The sequence below is a fragment of the Otolemur garnettii genome, unplaced genomic scaffold (genome assembly GCF_000181295.1).
Source record: "Otolemur garnettii isolate 467f Iridium unplaced genomic scaffold, OtoGar3 scaffold00003, whole genome shotgun sequence".
Taxonomy (NCBI): Eukaryota; Metazoa; Chordata; class Mammalia; order Primates; family Galagidae; genus Otolemur; species Otolemur garnettii.
Window position 1 is genome coordinate 9057511 of NW_003852398.1, and position 19511 is coordinate 9077021.

Consider the following 19511-nt stretch of genomic DNA (forward strand, 5'->3'; position numbering starts at 1 on the left):
GATACAAGTCTCCCTCTTTTAATTTTGTATCCGTTGTATCTGACTGTAACAATTCGCTGCCCCTCCTGGGCTTGCTCTGCTGGTTGCCTGTGTCTGTTCTGTAACCCTCGGCATGCGGTTTGGACGCCCCTGTGTTTTGTGTTAGATCATGTGCTCCTCCACACAAAGGGTCTGTCTCTCCTGCTTTTCCATCCCCAGCACAAGGCTGCAGGTCCTAGTACAGAACTAGAGCTGAATGAATGAAGGAAGGAACAAATGAAGGAACGAACAGGCAATTCATGTCTCTGAGGGGTCATAGGGAGCGTCTCAGTGGAGAGGGATCAGAGCAGATCTCTGCCTGTCTTTTGAGTGTTCCTGCTGATTGCCAGAATCCATGATGGGCCCTCCTTCACTGCCCTAATTCTTACTGTCCTCAGAGAGTCGTTAGCAGGGAGACAGCCACAGATGGGGAGAGGGGAAGGTGGTTGCAACCCCTTGGCCCCGGTCAACTTCCGGGTGGTTGCCCCCGGCCCCCCCCGAACAACCCCCCCTCCTTAAAAAAAAGGGGGGGGTTTTTTTGTTTGTTTGTTTTTCTGTAGATACAATAAAATTCAGCTTTTTAAGGTATACATTGCAGTGTTTCTTGACTATACTCACGGAGATATGCAGCCAACTAATTTTAGAACCTGTTCATCACCCCCAAAGGGAACGCCAGACCCATTAGCAGTCACTCCCCAGCGCCTCCCCACCCCCCATCTCCCCAGCCTCTGGCAAATGCTAAACTACTTTCTGTTCCTACGGATTTGCCTATTTGGGACATTTCACAGAAATGGTAATTCCCCCTGTTTTTTATAACCACGACATCTGTCTGTCACAGAGCTCCAATGGATCCTATCAAAGTTAGATCTCAGATGGGGCACACTTCATAACACTTAAAAATATCCTTCCCTGCCAACTTGAAGCCGGTTTTCCAGGGGCACTTTTTCGGCTGGGGTCCTGCTGCTATTGATAATTTGCAGAAGGAGGTTGTTAGGTGATGGAATTCAAGAGCCAGTTGGATACCTGTTAAGTCTGAGGGGGAGTCTGGAATTTGTTCTAGTGGGCTCTGGTGTGGCCGTAATCATAGCAGAGGGCCCTTTCTGCTCAGCCGCAACCCAGCTGGGCTTAGGCAGAAACTCTAGTGGGGAATGAGAAAGAAGGAGACTCTTGAATTGTGTGCTAAATCAGAAGGTGTCCTTTGTTTAAGAGCTTACTAGTGATTGTGGGCCTGGGACCATCTCACCCACCCAGGGCAACTCTTACAGGAAGAGCCCGAAAGGGATTTTAATCATAGGTGGCACATCAGTTTACCATGCCCCTACATTCATTCTTTGCTTACTTAAATCACCAGGAAAGTATTACTTGAGATCAATGTCAACTCTATTAGCTACTTTCTAAGTGACAAAGACAAAAAAAATAAAAGGAAGAAGAAAAAGACCACTCAAAATACTTGAGACGGACTCCTCTAAAGAGAAGATTTTATTGCAAAGTTACATCTGAGCAGTGCCTATCTGAGCATTTCAATAAATCTACATTACCCTAGGTATTTTGACATCCTCTGGGAGAGGAAAGCCTATCAGTAGAAAGTAATGATTTTGGATTTTTCAATTGCCCTAAGGATCTTGACAATACTATTAAGACCCATGCGCTCCCTGTCGAGAAGTTTAGGAGTGAAATTATTAATATGCCCAGACGTTATGTTGATTGTTGTGCTCTAGCAGAAAATAGTCTCTCTGTTATTTGAGCGGCATTATCACTTTCCTAAGCCAAGAATTGCATCAAAAATTTAAACCCCTCTCATTTCAGCTCATCACATAGCTTTTCAAGGTCTTATTATAAAATAGGCTGGATGAAATTTGGATATTTCCCTACCCATGAAAGATAATATATTTTCCAAAGACGAGACCTTTTTTTTTTTTTAACCACACAGTGGAATTCTCTTCCATCAAGAGGCCATTCTTTAGGTTTTTACTAGGTTTTCCTTGGGGTGTATTTCATTCTTTTTCGTCTCCTTCTTTTTTTTTTTTTGAGACGTTCACAATGCTTTCCCCTGAAAACAGGAGGAGGATCAAAACAATGAGCAAATATGATTTTGATTTCAGGTGGAGCCTCTGATGATCAGAGTGATGGGGACACACTCTGATCTACGCCATTCATTAATACCACGTGTGACTGAAGCATACCAGTGAAATGGCAAGGACAGGAGAAAGGTTCCCAGAGCACTTTCACTTCAAAGCTTGGCAGAATTATTTACTATCTGGGTGACCTTTTTCCAAAATCTCTCCTGGTACTTGTCTGATAGGGCAAGGGAACAAAAGTTTCTCCATACTATATAAACAGAAGTCAGCTGAATGTCAGACCTTGACGTGCAATCTAGTTTCAGGTCAAGTGACAGCTGAGGCAGTGGGATGTAGGATCCTTTGCTGGAGATAGCTTCGGAAGCCCCTTTCTGCTTTTGGAATATGCACCCCCCCCACACACACATAAGCAAGTAATAGCCAAGAAAAAAATATAGAGGGTGTGCTCCCAAATCACACACACACGTTTTAAGAGATGCTTTCTATGTATTACTTTTTGAAGTTGAATCAAAGGTACCATCACTGGCCAAGTGTACATGGACGTGATACCCACATCTGTTTTACCTGCAACTCATACACTTTTGGGGAATGATTGATTTTACTTCTAAGTAAAATCTTACTTCCAAGATCTCTGAAAATGCACATACAGTTTTTTGTGCCCCATCTATCAACAACAAAATAAGAGTCCAAGTCATGTTTGGGCCTTTCTTGTAGTTGCAGAAGTCAAACATGACTTGAGTAATCCAATTTAAAACAGTATTTTCCTTTCTTAAAATGCGTATACATCTTTTTGGCACCCTCTGTAGCTGAGAGCTGCCTGAAGGGGCATACATTGCCCAGGGTCACATGGTTCAAGTTCTGTCTGAGGGAGAACTCTTCGGATTTTGTTCATATTTGGCTTCCTTCAAACAAATTTGTCTTGGGGTTGCTCTTATCTCTCAGTTAAAGTAGATCTGATCTCTCAGGGCTCAGAGCCCTTCTCATGATGTACCAGGGACAATGAGCAGAAGTTCCCAGCTGCTGAGCAGGGCAGATGAGAACCACCCCACCGTATGCACGCACTGAAGAGCCGGCCCAGGATGCAGGAGACTTTTAGAAAAGCCTGGACCGGTGGGAGACCAGTGTGCCCTGCAGCTCTCAGTTTTGTCATGGAAGGAGGAATCAATGCTATTTGAACCCCTGGATCCCCATGGTCCATTGGTTTTTAAAAAGAAGATCTCTTCTTGGCCAGAGTTTATGATGCCATTTCTAGGGCTTTTTCAGTCTTGATGACACTGATCTCTCCAGTTTTGCCTGGAGGACTTCTGGACTTAGACTACCAAAGTTGTGAAATACTTGACCTCTGTATCCTGTTTCTTCCTCTGTAAAAGGAGTTTGTACTCGGTAAACAGATAAATGAGGTCGTTCATGACAAGGGCTCTGAAAATGCGTTATAGTAAGAAGCACCCAGGAAATGTCAGTATTTGTTTGTTTTGCCTGAATAGGCTAATTCTTCTTTGAGGTGGTGGAAAGAGGGGTAACATAGGCCTGTGATTTAAACATCATTATTTTGATGACTTGAAAGACCTTCTGTTGCCAGATACTTTTAAGGTAAATAGCACCATTAAGAATTAAGGGTTTCTAATTTATAGCTCTCTTATGAAAGCTATAACCCAATTATAGCCCAAGAAGAAGGGGAAAGGGGAGAGGGAAGAGAGGGGAGGGGGGAGGATGGGTGGAGGGAGGGTAATTGGTGGGGCCACACCTATGGTGCATCTTACAAGGGTACATGTGAAATTTGCTAGGTGTAGAATATAAATGTCTAAACACAATAACTAAGAAAATGCCATGAAGGCTATGTTGACCAGTTTGATGAAAGCATTTCAAATTGTATGTAAAACCAGCACATTGTACCCCATGATTGCATTAATGTACACAGCTATGATTTAATTAAAAAAAAAAGAAAAGAATTAAGGGTTCCTTTTTCCTACTAATGAGTTATATGATGGTTCTAGGTATGACAGAATACCAAAATAATCAGAACACTTATTTTTCACATTTGCATCTTAAATACATTAAAATAAATCTATCCGATGATGGACAATTTGAAGTACCTTATTGTAGCTTCTATCCCTTTGACAAATTCTTTTTTTATCAGCACAAGGAAGGCCTGGGTTTTCTTGAGCGCTGGGGGTTCTCTTTAGCATGAGACCCAATTTTGCATGAAAATCCTGTGATAAATTCAAGATTTTAAAGTTTCTTTGGCTCACTTATGAGTCACGCAGTTTGTTCCATCATTGCAATCCACTGTTGAACAAATCTCTGACGTCCTGAGTTGTTCATCACAGTTAGATGGTTTAAGTCACGAATTAGCAATTTGTTTCTAAGGGCTCCTTGGGTTACTGAAACATTCTAGTATTTTTCATCTAAAATGCGATCATTCTTAATCCCATAATGCAGAGAAGGAGTCATCTCTCACGTGAAATAATCAGATTTGGTGGAGAAAACAATTTCCATTTCTAACACTGCCTATCTGACACTTTAATAGTCTGGAAGCCTTCCTGATAAGATGATATTTGATCAGAGACCCGGAGGAAATAGGGAGAGAGCCATTCTAATGTCTCAGGGAACAATGTTTCAGGCAGAAAGGAAAAGCAAGAGTAAAGGCATTTTAAATCTGGGAGGTGGGTAAGGACTGTCTAGAATATTAGCGTAGGTTTGTCTTTTCCATTCAGCTTCCAACCTAGTTCTTGAAGAAAATACTAAAGTAAATAAAAGGCCTTGACATAGATCCTCCCTGGCCTTTGCCTGGTTTGGGAATCATCCGAGCAGGCTTCTGCCGCAGGCCCTTTGCACTTGCTATTCCCTTGGCCTGGAGATACAGATAATTAGGTAGTTCACTCTTCTAATAACTGCAGATCTTAGCTCAAGTGTCATCTTTAAAGATATGCCTTCCAAGACAGTTTCAGCTATTTTATCCTCCTTACTTTGCTATCTTTTTTTTATCAAAGTGCATGTATTGACATTCTTTTTCCTTCTATTTTTTTTTTTTGATTGTCTCTCTCCCCACTCTAAAGTAAGCACCTTAAAGGCAATGATAATATTTTATTCTCATCTGAATCCCTGGCTCCTGGAACACTTAGTAAACACAATAAAATGTTTTTTGAATTAATTAATTAGTTAATTAATTATACATTGGCAAGTATGGCAACGACAAAGAAGTGGGAAGGATAGTCCAGCCTCTAACAGAAATGAAAGTGTCTCCAAAGGGCTGTTACGTGGTCTCACTTGAGACAACTTTCAAAAGCTTGAGCTCAACAAAAGTTCAAGGAAACAAAAAGATTATTGGGGCTTCCTTGCCAAAACACGGCTCCATCTCACGCAAACCACAGCAATCTTTTCTCCTCCTGCGGCAACCCAAACGCGACAACAAACACCTCACAAGCAGAAATCCCTATGGAACTAACGGGGGCAGAGGCCTCCCACACGCCTCAGGTGGGAATAGACACATTTCACTTCCAAACTCTGACTAACAGGCTCTCCTGTGGCTCTTGCTGCCACTGAGAATGTTCACTTGCCATCACGGATTCATTGTATTCAAAGGATCTTTGCTGAAGGCCTCTGACTCACCTCCGCAGGGTGAATCCTGATTCACCTATGTAGTTGGTGAGACAAAGAGCAGAGGAAACGTGGCAAGGAAAAAGGATGCCGTTGCTAAGAGTCTGAAAATCAGAAACAAGATATGTGCAATTCTGCCTCTGCCTTTTCAGAGTGGCTCAGGTGACATCCAATGGCTTCCTCAACCCTCTGCTGAGAGTAACACATTCCATGATGTCTAATATTGGAGCTGATAGCAACACGTGACCTATCAAACAGCTCTGTGTGGTCATAGTTAGCCCACTAAATCTTCATAAGCCTCTCCGGCTTTTACATGGTATATAATTGGATAGAGTTTTCATTCTGTGGGTTTCATTTTGTACGGGGCCTAGCAGAGTCATATCCAAGTAGCCACTTGATAACGTCTTTTATATTCTCTGAGAGGAGTCTAAGAAAAGGACAGTTCCCTCCACAAGCTTCCTTTTGCCTTCGCTCCCAATTAAATTCCTTACACAAGAGCAGCGGCACACGGGGTAAGCTCACTTACGGCAAACCCCTCTCGGTCATTTATTTGTCCTTCATTCCTCCTTTCAGGTCCTTATTTGTTCACGTGTTCCTTCAGGCTGCAATCAATTATGGGGTACCTAACCCTGGATCTGAGGGCTCTGGAGGTACAGAGTCCCCAGCCTGGAAGAAGATGAACAGACACGTCCTATGGTGACGTTTGTAGTAAGCCACAAGATTACACCTTAACTCTTTTTCCCTATTGTGACTGTTACCTACCAAAATGCCTTCCTTTTCCACGTATTTTTTAAATTCATTTTTTATTTCAAATTAATAGGAGGGTACAACTTCTTAGGTTACATCATTCTCATTTCCAGGGTAAAGTTCCAGTTGTATGTATGGTTTTAATTCATGTTTCAGCTCATGTGTGAAAATTTTGCAGGGATCATTGTGACATATTGCTCAGAAAAAAATTTCACCCAGGCATATCATTAAACGTGAGTGCTTCTTCCTCTCCTCACCCCAGTCTTGTCTCTTAAGGCTAAGTTATTATGGTGTTGGGGCTACAGTCACGCACGCCCCAAGTACCAGTTTTTTGCTAGCATACCATTTAAAGGATGCGCCATAGCACACAGAGAAATTCACAAGAATGTTAATTATTACCTGTGGAGAGAAACTATAACATTTTGATCCATTTGTGCTTTCAACTGAACGTGGTATTTATCGACTGTCTTTTATGTTTAATTCTACATAATAGAGCATGGCAAATTGGAGTCCTCCATGAAACACAAGGCATGCAGGCGCTATTTCACTTTTTTTTTTTTGCAAAGTTCAGAGTCAGAATCCCTGCCCTGGGTTCTGAATTCTGAGTGGAGTCTGTGCGGGAGGAACATTAGGAGCCACACGGCCTGCGGGCTACACTCTGCACGCACCACGTGGAGTAAGACATCTGGATTTATGAAGGGAAAATGGAGGTGGAGGGTGTGAGGTCGTTTCACCACCTGGGTTTCCAGTACTTGTCCGGTCCCTATCTACCTGCACATCTTCAAATACTCTGAGAACCCTCCTGCTGATTCCGCAGACAATATAGTTACACCCATCACTTTTTTTCCAGTTCTAACGCATGCTGTCTGACTCAAAGAAGAAAACAAACAGAATTAAGAAAAGCTGGAAAACACACTTTGTACTTGATTTCTTTTTTTAAAGAGTTAACTGACCACACATGTAAGAACTGTCTCATTGAGAAACAAAAAAATATGCCAGGTGCCGTGGCTCACGCCTGTAATCCTAGCACTCAGGGAGGCCGAGGCAGGTGGATGGCTTGAGCTCATGAGTTCAAGACCAGCCTGAGAAAAAAGGAAGACGCTCTCTGCACTCAAAATACAAACACTGAGACAAGGGGATTGTTTGAGCCCAGGAGTTAGAGGTTGCTATTAGCTATGATGCCAGAGCCCTCTCTCTACCCAGGGTAAGAGCTTGGGACTCTGTCTCAAAAAATAAAATAAAATAAAGTGAAACGAAAAAATAAATGACACAAAAGTAAACAGACGTCACACATGACAAAAGAGCATCAGGCTAGAAACACATCTTCCTTTTGACAACATGAGAGCTAACCACATACCACACTGGGAACTGCCATACATTGCTTATGGGGAAGCAAACGGAACTGCACCCTGGAAAACAGCCTGCCAACTTCACGGTGTTACCCTTACCACCCCGCTAATAATCCCAATCCTAGGTATTTACCCTAGAGAAATGGAAACTTGGTGTCTACCAAAATCAAAAACAATGACAAAAACCCTGCACATGCATATTTATAATACTGAATAGCAAAAAACAACTAGATGCCCTACAAGTGAAGGAATATGCAAAGATTGTTGATTCACTCGACGGAATACTACGCAGCAAGGTTGATACACGCACCCACTGGGGTCCGTGTCAAAGGTACCATGCTCAACAGAAATTAATTTCAAAAGTTACAGATTGTATAATTCTGTTTACATAGGGTCAGGTCAGACAATTACATTCCTTAGCTCATCCTAGAAAAAGTGCTACATCCCTCAATTTACATTTATTCAATACGAATGACACAATAGTCTTCTCTGAAGTCCTCCCTTTGGGAAGCTATGCACCAATACCAGTGACTAGTCCACCCTTCAGAGCACGTTTTCTAGGATGAGTTCTTGAATTTAATTGTCTGACTTTGCATGATAACAGCTCTGACGGCCATTCCAGAAATAGAGTTCCAAAATTGCTCTGAAGGGTAGACTGGGCGCTGAAATCAGCACACAGCTTCCCAAGGGGGGGACTTCGTAGGTGACCATCGTGATACTCAGCAATGAGGTACAAAGCGTTTTTTTTGTAGGATGAATTCCCAAATTTAATTGTCTGACCTCGTATGACATCCTCAAAAAGACAAAACTATAATGCCTGAGAATATATCTGCGACTAAGAAGGGTTGAGTCTGGGGAGTATGGGACTGCAAAAGGTGACACAGGGAAGTTTGGGGGGTGAAAGGGAAGTTCTGAGTTCCTGTGGTTGTTTGTGATGGTTACGGAAATCTAGCTGTGTGTTATGATTTATAGAACCGGACACAGTCAAGCTAATTTCACTGTGTGTTAATTTTAAAAATATAATTAAACATTAAATCAAAGACCGTGATAAATGCTAAAAATACGACAGAATTATTTGGGTCTATGGAGAAAAGACTTGCTTTAGCGAAGGGCAGAGGAGGTGAGACTCTTTGCTAAAAATAACAAAGGGAGCAAATCAATCCCCAAACTCGGAAATACCCCCAAATTCGAAAATAAATTTCTAACATGTTCATCACATAATTTCAAAAAGCATATAGGAAAAAACAAAAAGAGAATCAACATCTGTGTAAACGTCCTACTGGCATATCACTAATGGGTTTTGGATTTGAATTCATTTACTTTTACTGTCTGCCAAAGCTCATGTACGTTCTGACGGCTGTTTAAGAAACTCTACTGTGTAACCAGGAGAAAAAGTGGCTTTGCGGCCCCAAGTTGGTGGCTTCTCTGACACTCCGCACCATCCATAACCTTGTTGAAACATTAACAGCACTACATTATTCATCACAGTGAGATTATTAGTTGATAAGAAACAAATTATAGAGCTTCACAAGCTGCTACCCTTCTTGACTGCACACGAGGCAGTTTCTCATCAATGGAGATTGCCACCCGGGAAGAGAAACTTGTTTGTCTGAGGCAATGTCCGACAGCAGAAAAGGGTCAGTTCTGAGTAGGAAAAAGTGCCGACTGACACAAGAAGGAAAAAAAGTTGTCAAGTTATTTGGAAAGGAAACCTAAGAGCCCAGCACCATAGGTAGAGACAGAACTGGAGCTGGGAGAAAGGGGGAGCCGGTACCTGTTTTGTGGAATGTGGGGGCACAGCTCTGCCTGCTGCCACAGGTTTACTGGAGAAACACCTGTAGGAATGTGTGGAATGCAAAATGCATAGCAGGTGGGCGATTCATGTAGCCATCTAAATTGACTTGGTCTGTTTCACCTGGGTTGTGGACGTCAGTGACTAGCAAACGCTTCCTCATCTTTTAGGGCTCGGACCCTCCTGGAATTCTTCCCTGCATCACCACTCTGTTCCCCTGCAGGCGGAACTGACTTCTCTCCCTCACGACTTCCAGGGACCATGTACAGATGCTATTTCCCACCCACCATTCCTATTCATTACTACCCTTATCCCCTTGCACGAGGGACTGAGCCCCAAGGCCAGGGTCTGCTACACCACTGGGGCTGGGGGGCAGCAATAACGGCTCGTTAGATCACGGTTTCCAATGGCAACGGCTTAACCTGGGGAAACCGGTGTGGTGTAATTAGCACAGCTCTGTGTACGGCTCCGGCACCTGTGACCCACATCAGTCCTGTCCATCAGAGCCCATGGGGACCCTAAATGATGGGGTTGGTTGGGAACTCAGAAAGGAGGGGGATGTACAGAAAAATGACACTGCCTGGGCTCACAATAGGGACTTTGGCTTACAAGGCTTATCCCAGGATGCCCAGCAGGGCGGAACGTGAGAAGTGTGAGAATTCTAAGGAGGGTACCCTGAGCGCTGACAACCGAGGATGCTCCGTGGCACTCGCAGCCAGTCATCCCTCGGAGGTTTCTCTTTCAGTTTGCAGAGCAGTACGCGTCCTGTTGTCTTCCACCTTGGTGGGGAACACTCTTTCCTGGCCTCTGTCCTTGTCTCTTAGCTGTTCTGACCTTTCCCACAAACATTCCTGAGGCCACCACTGAAAGGCCACATACGTGGTATTGTTTTGTTGTGTCCCACCCCTCTCGTGCATTTCCAGTCTTAGGGAAAAGTCAGTAAAAACCATCCTCCTGCCTACCTGGATGATTCAAGGGCTGTGCACCCTGCAAGCCTTCCTGCTGAATGCAGGTTAGGCTAAGACTCCTCTGTTGCACTGGGTCTCTGCTAGCTCACCGTGATGCTGGGCACACAAGTGCCAGGCCCTGGATCTGTGGCAGGAGCTGGAGTCAAGTTCCCTACCCTGCAGGGATCAGTGTCTTGAATGAGAGAAGCCTTGCTGGAGGGCAGGAAAGTTCCAGCGATGTGGCCAGCCTGGAGTCAGACAGGTGTTGCTATCTTTGTCTCCCTCCCAGGGGTCACACTGCCAGTCTGGCTAATACCCAAAGGCTCTCGGCGGGTCTCATTGCTCCAGCCAAACTCCCCAGTCCCAGTCTCTTCCTCTGAAGCAGCCCTTTCTCGGGGTTACATCAGTGGCTACACTCGGCTTCAGGTCTTGTTTTCCAGGGGGACACAGCCCCTTTTCAGGCACTCTGCTTCTAAAGGAGACAACAGCACGCACGGATGTCTGCCCTCCCACCAGGTTACATTCTGGTCATAAAATGTGATATAGTTTGAAGCCAAACAATTTTAAAGAAAATTTCAGCAGAGAAAATTGAAATCATTCTCCTTCCAAGGGGAGGCAGGTCTGGTTTTCTGAGGCAAGTGAAATGCAATCGTTCCTCCCATGACCCTGCCCCTTTCTCTGGTTGCTTAGAGATCAAACAATTAATGTATTAGAAGTTCAAAACATTTGGAAGTTTATAATAGGATCTGATGTAATATTATGTGGGCAGATTTTACTCTTTTAGAAAACAGACTTTCTCAACCTAACCAAAGAATATAGTCCAGGGTTAGCGTGTGTCGGGGGACAGGGAATATCAGTTTAACTTGATTTCTATAAATAATTTGATAATTCCAGATCAAGTGGCGCCTCCAGTAAGGTGCAATCCCAGATGTCTTCAGCATGTGTGGACTTTTTTGAAGCCTCCTTTTGTACTTTGTATGTGTCAAATTCATTTTCATACTTATTTGTCAACAATACTGATGGTAATAATTACAAGAAAAACAGCTGAATGTTTTGAACACTTACCCCTGCTAGGTTTCGTGTTAGAACTTCACATGGATGATTTACTGAATCATCATGATGATTGCTCATGGGGGCACCCAGTATACAGATCGGGAGACTGAGGTTTAGAGAGGTTGAGGAACTTGCATCAGGTGAGAACCAGCCCAGGCCACCTGACCCTACGGCCCTGGCTCCTCCTCATGGGAGGTCCTGGGTCATGACTATGTCATTACATATTGTTCAGACACAGGTAGTGCAAATGAGTGAGTTTTCCAGACAAGCAAAATGTACTGTCTGCGAGTGCTGGATATTTTTATTTTAACCATGCTGTGTGGATATAATAATTCAAAACTGGAAGCTAAATTTGGCTGCATTTTAAAAGAGAGCATAATGAGCATAATTCGACATTTAATTGATGACTGCAAACCTATTAAGAGCAAACATAATTGTACCGTTCACTCATATAGCTCTAGATATCTCCTTTTGATTTACTTCATCTCCTTCTTTGAGGTCAGGCTGCCGCTCTTCAGGCTGCTTCCCGGCCTGCCGTTCACACCAACACACACCTTTCCATTTCTTCTGTTTATCTCTGAAGTTCTCATTTATTTATTATTTTTTTAATATTAAAAATTTGTTAAAAATCATCAAGAACAAAGAGGACCCCAGAGGGAGGCCTGACAAAGTACAGGGCAAAGACTTTCTAAGAGCCAACCTGAGAACCGAAGAGAGAGTTTTTACAACGTATTTCTTGACTGGGGGTTGTACTCCAGACAGTCGATGCGACTAAAGGCCTGTTAAGAATGCTGCCTGGATTCTGAATTGTCACCTACTAATTTTAGCACGTGACCTTGTTTTCCCAGCTGGAATGTAAGACAGGAAAGTGGAGATCACCTTATGTTTAGAAAACGAAAATTTGACAGTGCTTACCCTACAGCTGCAAAGATAAGAATCCTCTTCGCAGGACTTTAGGGGTCAGCTCTTTTCAACACAACATGGAGGCTGCTACGGTGACGGATAAGAAATAAGGGACACTTGGTTTGGCTTTGGAGTTGGCAAACTATGGCCTAGGGACCATATTTAGCCCCTGAGCTGAGACTATCTTATAGTATATTTTTGTAGAGTTGTAAAAAAAGAATATGTGATAGAGACCATATGCGTTTCCCAAAGTGAAGCCTAAAATATTTACTATCTGGACCTTTATAGAAAAACTTTGCCAGCCCTTGGCCTTGTAGACGAGAGGGGCCTGTTGCAGGAAGAGGTGCAGGAGCTGTCTCATTCCGCATTTGTCAGGGTCCGTCGTGGTCTAACACAGACACGCAGATCGATCACATGTATATGTACGTTTCTCTGAATGAGGGAACGATGAAACAAACAGGCATAATTGGTAAGTGGCGCCGGTGTTGGTCACAGACGACAGTTCTGGCTCGTCCCGGCAAACCGACACCGTAAGCAAGTGCAGACTCTGTGTAAATCAGCACATTCACTTAAGCTCTTTGGAGAGAGAACGGGGCTGGGGAGGAGGGGAGATGTACAAAATAAGGAAACCACCGCGTTTCCTTTCTCGGGTGCCACGTTCTGTTCCTTCATAATAGATCTGTACAGGATTGAGACATTCAGATGCGGACTTACAGCAAGAGGCCCGTAGCTAAGTGTCCAATCATTATACCTCGCAGAAGTGAACGCTCTCTCCTTTCCCTCCCTGACCGGCAAGCAGCCTCCCAACTTACAACCGTTCCCCTAGGAAGCTCAGTGCAGATGATGGTAAAATCCACAAACATTTCTTTTTTTCTTCTCTGGTGTTTTGTATCTCACCTACTATTTGGGCCTTATTGAAACAGAAATGTCACACTGCTATCTTTAGAACACTCACAGAGTGTGAGGGAAGAACACTGGAGCTGATGCCCTACATGAGAAAATGAGGGATGCAGATTTCATCTCGGAAACAGCAGAAGTAGACGCAGTTTCAGAACAGCTATTAATCTGTGATAACGGAAAAGGCAGAAGGGCTCCACATCTTCCTTCCAACTACCGTCAAAACCAACGTTAAATAATCCAGCTATTTCTGAAGCAATTAGCAGTATATATTATTTCCCAGCACTCATGAATGAAATCATTTTGGAAACCAGTGCTCTTGACACGTTTCACTATAAAATCAATTACTTTTAAAGGCAAGAAGCTCATTCTCCACCCGGGGAACATACGATACACCACCTGCCTACTCCGAGAGACGCTTCATGTATTTTTTTTTTAATGGGTTTATGGAATTGGGGTGCTCTCCCTTCTGGTGTTATCTGCACATTTCTGCAGGAAGGAATTTCAAACATATCCCAATACTTCGATAGCCATTATGGGGCCGATTTTACAGGCCTTCTGGGTCTACACTATAAGGAAACTTTTATCTTTTGTTGGGAATTAGCCTTTCCAAACCTGATAGGATCTTAATTATCAGAAGTGCATTCTCACCCAGGTTCAATCTCTGACATCATAATAAAGTACAGTAGCTCCATTTCAGATGAGAAAAAGCTGATTCAGGGAGATACTGTACGTATCTGTTTGCATAGCAGGAATCAGGCCCGAATTTATTTTCCTAGAAATGTTTCATAGATAACATTTTCATCACAGGCAAGCAATTTAAAAGTTCTTGCTGTTGACAATCTCTGCAGCAGGGAACCTGGGGTGATTACAAATGGTGAGGCTTTTCAAGGGACAAAGGGTGCTATTTTTTTTCCAGAGCGTGTAACACAAGGCATGGTCAGAATACTATTGTATTAGTTTGGGATCTTTCTCTTTTTGCAGAAATCAAAGGCAAACAACTCCTCCCAGCCAAAGTCGGCCCTGACAAAATTGTTAGCTTTATACAACTGTATGGCAGGCACACATTTCTCAATTAGTATTTGAAATCAGTCATATTTTTATTAGCGCAAAAAACAATAACTCTTTTGGGGCCATTTTAAATGTTATTTCATGAAGTCCTAGTTTAATTCAATTAATAGCACCTTGAAAAGAAATCTTGTTTTCTATCAAAAAAAAATCTCTCTTCTCTAAAAATGATTTACTCACTGTCAGGAACTGGCCAATAATAAAAAGAAAAAAATTTTTTTAAGGCTCTGTTAATTCAAATTAAACTATAAGTCAATTTTCAACAGTCATACGAGGGAGCCTGGAGTCCAGACCAAAAACCAAAAAAACATTTTTTTTTTTTTTTATTCTTCATACAATGTCACTAGCTTATTTATTCCTACAACAAACCCAAAGCTTTGTGTCTTATCGGTCATAAGAACCCTGATAAAACTTAACGTTAAGAAATCTGTACTTGTGGAGATGTGTCTCAGGCCATGCCAAGACTGCCATTTAAGTTACCTCTGGAAAAAACACCCTCTATTTGAGATAGGCCGAACTCAATTGATCTTTTTATGTCTCTGGTCTTCTCTGGAAGAAAGTAAAAATTGCTATTTCCCTAGAGCACGGTAAAGAGATCTGAGCATGCCTCTTCTTTAAGCAATAACCATTAATATGGGTTCCGCTTGTACCAGGCATCTGTAATGCTCTGGGCTGTATTTTCTGGCAAGATAACAGTGTCGTCTTGAGAATTGGTGCATGAAGAGGACAGAAGGCAGAGAGGCAGAGCTGAACTGCTCACTTGTGCTCCTATCTGAGGGACAGCAACTCTTATCTTGCATGAAAACCTAGCCCTGAGCCAGGAGAAAAGTTTCATAAATCTTCCCCTACCAATTTTGTCAGTCTCTATCTTGCTTATGGCTCAGGATGACCTTGATTAGAATCCACTCTCCCATGTAAAGTTTCAAAAGGATCTGGAATAAGATCACTGAAGAACATATCTTAGGCCATTTCAGGTCTGGACTCCAACTTCTTTGATGGCCTATTCCAAGGGTTATCTTTCTTGCAAATGACCCAGAAATAAGGCTTGGTAAACCTAGTAGCCATTTATTGAGCATCGAGTGTGTGCCTGCATCTGAGCCTGATGCCCAGAACACAGTGGTGGGTAAGAGAGAGCTCCTATCCTTGAGGAGGAGAGACAGGTAACTTCAACAGAACTTGGTAAATTGAAAGAAAGGGGAAGGTGTAAGTTATTCTGAAATTATCTCCTTCTGATGATAATAGGCCAAAAACTCATATGACTTCTGCATGGAACAAGAATTTTCCGGACTAGGGCAGTTTCACTGGTAAGCAAGGCAGGCTCTAACAGACGCTAAGAGGCATTTCTCAAATGCTCTCAGAAGGGTCTAAGAATTACCCTTCACTTCTTCACACACTCTTTCAACAAACATTTTGGTCTTTCCTATGTGCCTGGAGATGATACAGGCCTACTGCCCCATCTTTATTAAACGTGCTGCTCTTCCCATTGGATGAAATGTTAGAAATGTGAAGGCCGTAAGCACGCCCCACAGCTCCATCACGATGCCTGGGATTGTACTAGGACCTGTGGGCCTATAGGGAATGAAAGCCTTCAAACTGGGGAAAGCTTCTTGTGGTCCAATCAATCTCATTATTGTTCAATGTCTGATCAAAACAGGGTTTTCAGAGACTGGGAAATAGAACTAGCAGATCTTGACAGTGGAAAATGAGATGGGAACCATACGCATTTAGGGGGTTTCTAGAGAGGATAAGGAAATGTGACAATAATAGGAGAGATGAGAAATGATAAAGATACGTTTCACACTTGCCAGAGGTGCTTGCTGTGCCCTCTACCCTAGACAAGAAGGAAGAAGAGGAGAAAGACAGAGGAAGACGGAAGGGGAGAAGTCGTGAATAACTGATTTCCCTCTTTGCTAGAAGGTATAAAGCACGTCCATCTATCCCCTGGACATCACTGGCTATTTTGGGATAATGTTGGTGCTATCCCTGACAAAAATTACAAAAGTGTTTAGGCCTCCTAACGTACACCTCTATAGTCATTGGTTTGTGTAATTCAGAATGTCAGCATCACTGCGGCAGAATTCATCAGGCCGGGTATGTATGAGAGTGAGGTGGGCAGGCTCCCAGGAGACAGGCTGGCCGTAGAGGCTCTAGGGTTGCATCCTGCTGCCCCAGGCAGGCCAAGGCAGGCCTTCTGTGTTTGTCCCGACTGATGCCAGCCCCACTCTAGCTAATGAGTCCCTCACTCTGAGTTCTGTCCAAGCCAGAGAAGCCTTCCTAGGGGATCTAAATAAAGAAGCAAAGATACCCTCTACACCAGGTTCCAATGTTGCTTGTTTTCTTCGAATGCAAAACATTTGCTCAAGGAAGCCTCCCTCCCTCCCTCCCTCCCTGCAGCACACATGAAGAAGCCTTCCTTACAGATTGGCATAAAAATCAGGATTGAGTTGAGCATTTGAGTCCACCAATGGAGTGATGCAAATCCAGGCAGCATCTCTGCGTCTAGGAGGGCTACATTCGTACCACTGTGTTATCCGGGAGATGTGTAAAATCACACGTGGCTGACCACTACCCCCACTGAGCAGCAGAGATGCTCACAGGCCCTATTTGCTCCACCACGTCAACAGAATAATGTAATGTCCAAACACGATGCCATTTTGGAATGATAGAACACTGGGAAGAAATGGCAAGCGGTACTGAGAGTTTTGACCTTAGACTAATGAACTCAGCCCCACTGAAGAAATGGGTTTTAAATCATAAGCCCATAAGATATCTGTGGAGAAATAAACAAAAAAAATTAAAGAAAAAGTTTAAAATCCTCTTTTTTTCTCTCTCCCATAATGAAACATGCATGTACACACACACACACACACACACACACACACACACACAATGGATTACTTATAAGAAGGCAAAATTCAAACCCTACGCTGTTCATACTAAGTTTTGCTTTGTTTTAATTGAAGTTTTAAGCTGTAGAGGCACATCGGTTGTAAGAAATACTGCAGAGAGATGCCAAGACCCTTTTGCCCAGTTACCCCCAATGGTAACAGCTTGCGAAAGGATAAGAAGTTGACTCAGACAATCAACATAGAGAATATTTCCTGCCTCAAGAAGGTCTTTCATGGGTGGCACCTGTGGCTCAAAGGGGTAGGGCGCCGGCCCCATATGCTGGAGGTGGAGGGTTGAAACCCAGCCCTGGACAAAAACTGCAAAAAAAAAAGAAAAAGAAGGTCTTTCAGGTTGCTCTTTGATAGCCACACCCATTTATCTCCAACTTTCCTTTTTAAAATTGAGGTGACTTTATATATATGTACACCTTAAGCACCTTAATTTGAAAAGTTTTTTTTTGGCTGGGGCTGGGTTTGAACTTGCCACTTTCCGCATATGGGGCCAGCGCCCTACCCTTTGAGCCATGGGCGTTGCCCTATAATTTGAAAAGTTTTGATACACACACACACACACACACACACACACACATCCCCATAAACTTTCTCAAGATAGAAAATACTTTCTTCACCCCCAGAAAGTTCCCTGGTGCCCTCTTCCCGGGAATCTCCAACTCCCTTAGGGGCTGTATTTATGATTTTGAGCATCATAAATTAGTGTGACGCAGTTTGAACTTCTATACATGGAAACACGCACTGCTCCACGTCTGCCTTCTTTGCTCAGCACCACGTTTTTGAGGTTGATGCACCTTGCTGAGCTCTTAGCAGCTCACCCCTGTGTATTGCTGGACAGTGGTCCATTGTGCGATTCCATTTATTCATTCACCTGTGGACAGGCATTTGATTCATTTTCAGTACTGAGAATCCAAGTTGTGAATAACATTCATGCTTAAATCTCCACGTGGACATACTTTTTTAATTTAGGGAAGGTCAATACTCAGGAGTGGGATTGTTGGGTACACGTTTCACTGTATGAGAGGATGCTGAACAGTTTTCTGCAACGATCGTGCCGGTCTACACTGCACTCCTGTTTGTGAGGTGCTCTACATCCCTGCCACTATTTGGTATTGCCACTCTTTTTAATCTTAGTCATTCTGGTGGTTATGAAATGACACCTAAGTGTTCTATTTCTTTCTACCTAAAGGCCTGGTAGAAAGGGGGTCTTGTGGCACACTTTATAATCTGGTCTAGATTAGACTTGGTGTCAGATCCAGGTTTTGCATCCAGCCAGCAACATTAGACAAGATATGCGATCTCCTAGTTCCCCAGGGGCTTCTAACGCAGGTGGTCCTCAACTTCCCTTTGACAAATAGTGCTGCGGAATAAGTTTCACGTGTTTCTGATGTGTCCATATCAGTGGAATGCCTTTGGTTCTGATGAATACTTTCTTCACGCTTTTGTCACCTTGAGGTGAAAGAAGTGTTAACCTATGTCATGAACTCTAAACATTTTACCATTTTTAAGCTATTGCCTGGAGAGATAAAACTTGGCTGACAGGTCAGACCCAGCCAGTTGGACATACTTGCCTACTCTGCATGTTCCTGTCGAGAAAAACAACGTTTGGCCCATCAATGGACATCCCATCGACTTGCCCGAATGGTTCCTGGCAAGCGCTCATGGACAGAAATGGATCAGAGCTAGTCCCCAGGACACCGACGCAGGAGTCAACCCGAGCACCTTGCCCGTCTGTCATCTGTACTCAGCTAAACTGGGCCTGGGAGCCAAGAACTGCACCTGATTCTGCTTACCTGAAAGGAGCGTGTATCAAGACAAATACAGGACCGATGTTTTGATTTGGGGAGATAATGCAACCAGATCCCTGAGCTAAAATAAAGCATCCTTTCTTCCATATAGGGCAGCTAGGAGATAAGAAAACAGAAAGAAGCAGACCCAGGATGTAGACACTCTTTGTCAGCGCCCACAACTACTCACATGTGTAAACACAAAGGTACATTCATATCATGGCCTGACTGAGAAGCATTAAGATAGGCTTTCAAGGCTCAGTGCCTGTAGCACAGTGGGTATGGCTCCAGCCACGTTCACCAAAACTGGCAGTTTCAAACCTGGCCTGGGCCAGTTAAACAAAAATGATAATTGCAGCAAAAAGATGGCCAGGC

General features: G+C 43.3%; 1 protein-coding gene across 2 annotated transcripts in view; it reads right to left on the reverse strand.

Moving 5' to 3' along the window:
- The window catches only part of TENM2 (teneurin transmembrane protein 2), a 945756-nt gene that overhangs the window by 299947 nt on the left and 626298 nt on the right, over positions 1 to 19511 (reverse strand). The window contains exon 3 of one of the 2 annotated variants that reach the window (XM_023514814.1): positions 14945 to 14966. The exons of the other annotated variant lie outside the window; for it this stretch is intronic. Coding sequence (XP_023370582.1) covers positions 14945 to 14966 — 22 coding nt within the window. The remainder of the gene's footprint in view (positions 1 to 14944; positions 14967 to 19511) is intronic. 2 annotated transcript variants of the gene reach the window in all.